Raw genomic sequence first — 7500 nt, 5'->3', positions numbered from 1 at the left:
TGTCTCTAATTTGTTCCCCACTAAACATTTTTTTTTCACAAAATGTTCAAATTTTATACAATTATTGTGCACTCGTGATTTTTCTAGACGAAATTTTACTGCTGAATTATCCACTAATCTAGTTTATAATAGCATTTATGTCAGATTATGATCATATATTTTTTGTTGTTGTTTTTCTTTTTTTCAGTTCTTATCATCAGTTCAACACAGAGTTATAGAAATTCTACTTGATTAAAAAAAACTGCGCTGGTATCGGTACGGATCGGTATCGGCCGATACTCAGAATCTTTGGTATCGGATCGGATCGGTTCTGAAAAAATGGTATCGTTGCATCCCTAGCATAAATGCGAGTGCAACTCTGCACAGTAGGTGGCGCTAGAGGGCCTGAGACAGACACTCCACAGTTGCTGTGGTTAATGCTCAGACTGTCCTCCATCAGTGTGCCAACTTTCCCACAAGCGGCTCCATGGGCCACTCACCCAGAGAGCGAATTATAATACCAACGCCAACCATCACAACAGGATCATACGCAGCTTATAGCAATAATGAATAATTCATGCACTAATAATCGAGTGTGAACGACTCACATGGACAGTATTGGAGCGACGAGGTCCAGCGACGCGATCAGGATCCCCAGCTCAGCCAGAACCGCCGTCAGAAGAAGAGCCCATGTGGGTTCACCATTAGCCTTCCCGTGACCGAACACCTGCACACACACACAACACACACTGAACACCTGCACACACACAACACACACACACTGAACACCTGCACACACACAACACACACACACACCTGAGACTACACACACACAACACACACACACTGAACACCTGCACACACACACACACACACACAAACACTGAACACCTGCACACACACACAACACACCTGAGACTACACACACAGCGTCTCAGGTGTGTGTGTGTGTGTAGTCTCAGGTGTGTGGCGTCTCAGGTGTGTGTGTGTGTGTATGTGTGTGTGTGTAGTCTCAGGTGTGTGTGTGTGTGTGTAGTCTCAGGTGTGTGGCGTCTCAGGTGTGTGTGTGTGTGTAGTCTCAGGTGTGTGTAGTCTCAGGTGTGTGTGTGTGTGTGTGTGTGTCTCACCCTCAGGAAGGGGATGATGTTGTCTTTAGCGATGGCCTGCAGGAGTCGAGGAGCGCCGGTCAGTGATTGGAGGCCAGCGCCACACGTGGAGAAGAACGAGCCAATCACAATCACCCACGGCGAGGGCCAGGAGAGCGTGCCGACCACCAGATTCCCCTTCACCGAGTCTCCAAACCTGCACACGGTCAGAGGTCACACACACACTCACACACACATCGGCATTAGGGCTGGGTCTCGACTCGACTCAGTGAATATAGACTTAATACAAATCCTGTGTTTATAAGAGAAGAAAGGGAAGAGACGAACTTGTCCCGCAGAACAACGCCCTCCACACAGGACCCGAACAGCAGAACACAGCTCAGGTCTGAGAGTCAGTTCAGGATCATCATCATCATCATCATCATCATCATCATCATCATCAACATCAGCATCAGCATCATCACCATCATCAACATCATCATCAACATCATCACCATCATCATCAACATCATCACCATCATCATCAACATCATCATCATCATCACCATCATCATCATCATCATCAACAACATCATCATCATCACCATCATCAACATCATCACCATCATCATCAACATCATCACCATCATCATCAACATCATCATCATCATCACCATCATCATCATCATCATCACCATCATCATCATCATCATCACCATCATCATCATCATCATCATCATCATCAACAACATCATCAGTGACATCACTGCAGGCTTTCCCAAACACATTCATGTCACATTATTACTCTCTGGCCTCGTTTACACTGCAGGTCTTGATGCCCAATTCTGATTTGTTGCCTATATCCGATTTTTTTGACTGTCTGTTTACACGTTCTTTAAATTGTGACCCATATCCGATTCATGTGTTTACACTTGCCATAGGCTACTATCTGAAACATATCGCGCATGCTTAAAGGGTTAAATTCTCTTGCACAAATAGACGAACACAAAATATGTTTCATGCTCTGCGATATGCAAAGTTGCCAAACACCACTTTTGAATAAGAAACAATGTCTATAAAACTCGTTAAAACTCCACGAATCACAAGCGTGTCGGTGAGAACACTCGTTAAAACAACATACACACAGCCGAACTTGACTGCACATCACATATTTGACATTATTGATTCTGCTTTCATTCGTGATGCAACGGACCGATCTACGGCACATACATTAAGTAAGGAATAATTGACGACAGGCCGTTGAATTATTAGAAAAATAATGCACACCCGAGGTGGTAATGCGGTCACGACGCGAAGCGGAGTGGCCGTTACACCTCGGTGTGCATTATTTTTCTAATAATTCAACGGCCTGAAGTCAATTATTCCGCTTATACTACAGTTGCCACACATCGAAACATTGTTCAGATTATGTATTTCAAGACGTTTGTAAAGTTGTTGTCATTAAAACGCTCTTGTATGTAGGACTAATTTCTTACGCATCTAATCCAGTGTCTCCGTTGCTAAGTCCAAAACGTCATTTTAGAGTTAGTAACGGAGGTTTGAGCCTCTGATAGCAGACTAAAGCTGGGGACACACGACTAGCTGACACATTCTCTTACTGTTTTCATCGCTGCAGCAGATTTTAAACACCGACTTTGAACACAGACTGAATGCGCTGAACACGCGTTTGGTCATGATCAGTCATAAGTATCAAATTACATTCATAACCGGCCTTAAAGTGTGTCCCCGGCTTTATGCAGTTATTAATGCAGTAATTAGAGAGATATGTTGCAATAATGAGACAAGCATGTGCGTCAATATTATTATTTATTTATTAATTCAATTCGTTATAATTAATTTGTTCATTCTTTTTTCTATTATTGACAGATGTTATAAAACACATAAATAAATTAATTAATTAAACCAAATAAATTAAACACAAAGCCATTTTAACAAGTAGGCCTATCAATAACTATTTATTTGTTATATATTATCTGCAATAAAAATCCGTGCTGCAGGACTATCCATTTATTTATTTATTTAGCCTATATTCAGTTTAATTTTCTACTGATTATAGATAGCCTAGGCCTATATACTTTATTAAAATTAAACTGCATGTTTCCATTGATTGTGAAGCTAGACGTTGAAAATTGCAGATCAAGCGCATGAGGCTGCATGTTTTTTCTTGTTATGAATTGTATCCTATTTTCCGTTATTACAGTTGACTACGCGAAGTGATATGGAACTGTAATGCGGTCAAGACCTGCCTGGAACTACTTTAGCTGTGCGTTTCCCTGAAAATAATGCACACCTTAGAACGTTCGTCAACCAATCAGATTCAAGCATTCAACAGCCCTGTAGTATAAGGGCTGTTCACTGTTATACAATAAAGAGCCTGCACAGCGACAAGAAATAGAAATTAACACAAAAAAAACTGCCTAGAGCCTGTACTTACACAACACTGACAGTGGAGTTGCGCTCAGGAGTAGAGCAGCTGTGAACAATTTTCTTTTTCTTTTTTGAGCGGCTGCGGACAAATTCTTTCTATGCACACACAATATTACATCACAATCTGCGCGTATGTTTTAAAAATATAATTGAACATGTAAATAGTCCTAGCACTTTTTAAATTTAAATAGCCCACTTAAGCGTTTATTACAAATAAATTACTAATTGCTTGAAATGAATAAATGTAAATGAACAAAAATTTTCGTTAAATTTACAATCATGTGAAAACACTTCCCGTGCCCCTCTCCACATTCCTCTCCTACGATGACAACGTTTCGTCGGGCCATCCGTCCCTTTGCAGATGTGCGTCGGGGTTTCTCTCGTCATTAAACCGCGGAGACGTTGCCTAATGCCTCAGAAAATCCGATCTGCCTGTTTACATGACAGTCGCATTGGCACATATCCGATTTATTTCCACATATGAATGAGGCCTGAAACCGATCTGGAAATATCCGAATGCATGCGTTTTTGTCCTGTTTACACTGTCATAGAACACATCCGATCTGGGTCACATATGAGCAAAAATTCGGAATTGGGTCACATTTCACTGGCAGTGTAAACGGGGCCTTACATTTCAAAGACAAAAAACAGTTAAAATAAATAAAATATTGAATTAATCAAAATTAATCATTTTAATAATACATTTAAAAATGTAAAATAAACACAATAAAAAGAAAACTCTCACTAATAATATGAATAAAATATGAATAAGACATCAAGTAAAAATCATATAAAACAGAGTGTGAATGTGTTGTTAAATTACTGATATTAACTAAAAATACTAAAATTAAAATAACTATAATTTTTTTTATATTATTATAAATTAATTATATTATACTTAATGTGTGTAAGGGTAACCCCTGTGTGTGTGTGTGTGTGTGTGTGTGTGTGTGTGTGTGTGTGTGTGTGTGAGAGGTGTGTAAGGATACACACGAGGGATGTGGTGAGGATGGCCAGGATTGTGCCGATGGGAATCGAGCGCTGAGCGTCTTTCAGATCTCCAGAACGGTTCGAGCCCGCCATGATTCCTGACACACACACAGAGGAACTGATGAACATCAGCGCGGTCACATGACCACACTGAGGAGCGCGGTCACATGACCACACAGAGGAGCGCGGTCACATGACCACACAGAGGAGCGCGGTCACATGACCACACTGAGGAGCGCGGTCACATGACCACACTGAGGATCTGATGAACATCAGCACGGTCACATGACCACACAGAGGAGCGCGGTCACATGACCACACTGAGGATCTGATGAACATCAGCACGGTCACATGACCACACTGAGGATCTGATGAACATCAGCACGGTCACATGACCACACGTCTGATCTGATGTCACGTGACATCACGGTCTCAGAAACACAAAACCACAGATGAGAGTTCACAGTTCATTCTGGAAATGGATGATCAAGTCGAGCGCATTGCATTGTGGGATACAGTCAGAGCAGTTATGATTAACTCTGTTAACATTAATACGTAGAATTTATTTCTTTAAACGATTTATAAAATATAATAATAGAAAATTTAGCATAAAATGAAATATATATTATCAATGTTCAACAGAGTTTAAACAAATATTTAAATTAATGAAAAATATAAAAGCAATTAAATACATTCATTCTAATTAAATTAATATATTAAATACATTAATATAGTTAATTAATTCTAATTAAATATATAAAATAAAATAAATATATATTATTGTTAGAATTATTTAAAAAAAAAAGCTTTACCTCATTTGTATACATTTAATTAATTTAAATGAAAGATTAGTAGATTAATAACGAGACAGGGCTGGATGATATGGCCAAAGTTTATATCACAATATATTTCTTAATTTCGGTCGATACGATATAATTCCGATATCGATATGAAAAATGTAAAAGCCTCAGGAAATGTGCCAAGAACGCCCACAACGGATGCCTGTGCCTCTGAAACCTCCTCCTATAAAACTATATACCTTCACCTTTTATCTGTCTTTAGCCTTCATCCAAACAAGAAATGTGAAATCACTGTCAAATAAACAAGACTCTCAACTTATTAATATTAATATCTTTAAACTTTTTTAAAATGTTACAATTATATCATTAAAAATATTATTTATTTAATTCATATTAATTGAATATTTAATATACTCCATTGAAATATATAACGTTAATATTATAATCAATTAAATAGATAATACAATTTTAATGAATATAAATGAATTAAATAGATCATTTCTAAAACACTATCATTTAATTAATTAATTATAATGAAAACGCATGATCACAGTTTATCCAGTATCTCCGGCACATTTTGTATGTTTGTGCATATGCAGGAACTCATCCAGGTTATCTCTGCATGTAGGAAATCAGACTGTAAACACACCGCAAAAACTTTATGAGCCGAATTTTGTTGCATTATTATAAACACACCCATTGATTGACTGATAAAATAAGAGAAATGCAGGAATACCAGTCACAGAGGGAAAGAAAATCCCAACCAACAGCGTGAAGGAGGTGGTGATGTCAGCAAACACGTAAGGATAGTGATTGGACACGGCGGGTGAGTGGGCGGAGCGATGGGAGCCGCGCTCCAGAACGTCTCCTTTAGTAGAGTACGAGCTCCAGAGGTTCTCTAGACACAAGAAAGGGTTAAAGAAAACATTCAAATTAGGGATGCACAATATATATCGGCCACCATATCGGTATCGGCCGACATATGATTATTTTTAATGTTATTGTTATTACAAATTTAAAGAATATCGTTTATCGGCTTTCAGATATAAAGATTATCGTTTATCGGCCTTCAAATATAAAGATTATCGGTTATCGGCTTTTAAATATAAAGATTATCGTTTAGCGGCTTTCAAATATAAAGAATTATCGGTATCGGCTTTCAAATATAAAGAATTATCGGTATCGGCTTTCAGATATAAAGAATATCGTTTATCGGCTTTCAAATATAAAGAATTATCGGTATCGGCTTTCAAATATAAAGAATTATCGTTTATCGGCTTTCAAATATAAAGAATTATCGGTATCGGCTTTCAAATATAAAGAATTATCGGTATCGGCTTTCAGATATAAAGAATATCGTTTATCGGCTTTCAAATATAAAGAATTATCGGTATCGGCTTTCAAATATAAAGAATTATCGTTTATCGGCTTTCAAATATAAAGAATTATCGGTATCGGCTTTCAAATATAAAGAATTATCGGTATCGGCTTTCAAATATAAAGAATTATCGGTATCGGCGCATTCCTAATTAAAATGAAAACAGAAAATGAAAAAAAAAAAACTTTTGCATTTGAAATCACACGCATTTTAAATATGAAGAATTATCGGTTATCGGCGCATCCCTAGTTAAAATGAAAAGAGAAAATTCAAAAATAGAAACTTTTTCAAGATAATAATAAAAACTAGCACTGACATGTTTGCGTCTTTACCTGCGATCTTGCCGCTGGCGAGTCCCGGGAGTCCGTTTATCTCGGTGACGTTGTTGTGCTGGAAGTACTCGTCGCAGACGGCGTTGAGTTCGGAGCTGTTGCAGAAGTGCCGCCACAGGTCAGTGCTCTTCTCCAGCGCGCCCGCAGTGACGGGAGGAGCTTCGGTGCCGTTGAGGCTCTCGCTGAAGTTAGCGGTTTCCTGCACTAGCGAATCCCGGAACATTAGCTTCCCGCACTGGCCGTCCTTCAGCTCGTGCTGGGAGAGGCTTCTGTTCCCCAGCATACACACACTACAGGACATCAAGCGGACTATCACTGACCGTACCCAATAATAATCCGATATTAGCAGTCAGAATATCAGTATATGCTAATAAACCACGCTCAGTACTGATGCTCAAATATGAATATCATGACTGTTGCGCAGAAAGTATTTTTTTTTTCATAAATCATTTCAATCGGCGTCACCCTTTATTGTCTGTCAGTGGGTT

At 38.7% G+C, this 7500-nt stretch overlaps 1 protein-coding gene across 2 annotated transcripts in view; it reads right to left on the bottom strand.

Annotated features, from left to right (window-relative positions):
- Window positions 1–7500, bottom strand: part of LOC311079592 (solute carrier family 12 member 6-like) — a 32067-nt gene that overhangs the window by 19899 nt on the left and 4668 nt on the right. For both annotated transcript variants that reach the window (XM_084109165.1, XM_084109164.1), the window contains exons 3-8: window positions 7013–7302; window positions 6039–6200; window positions 4502–4600; window positions 1413–1470; window positions 1107–1281; window positions 588–706 (exon numbers count right to left, since the gene is read on the bottom strand). In XM_084109165.1, the coding sequence (XP_083965291.1) occupies window positions 588–706; window positions 1107–1281; window positions 1413–1470; window positions 4502–4600; window positions 6039–6200; window positions 7013–7302 (903 nt within the window). The remainder of the gene's footprint in view (window positions 1–587; window positions 707–1106; window positions 1282–1412; window positions 1471–4501; window positions 4601–6038; window positions 6201–7012; window positions 7303–7500) is intronic.

Source organism: Abramis brama (assembly GCF_963993115.1).
Source record: "Abramis brama genome assembly, chromosome: 3".
NCBI lineage: Eukaryota > Metazoa > Chordata > Actinopteri > Cypriniformes > Leuciscidae > Abramis > Abramis brama.
The sequence above is the reverse complement of the archived record's forward strand: the minus strand, read 5'-3'. Positions and strand labels throughout refer to the sequence as shown.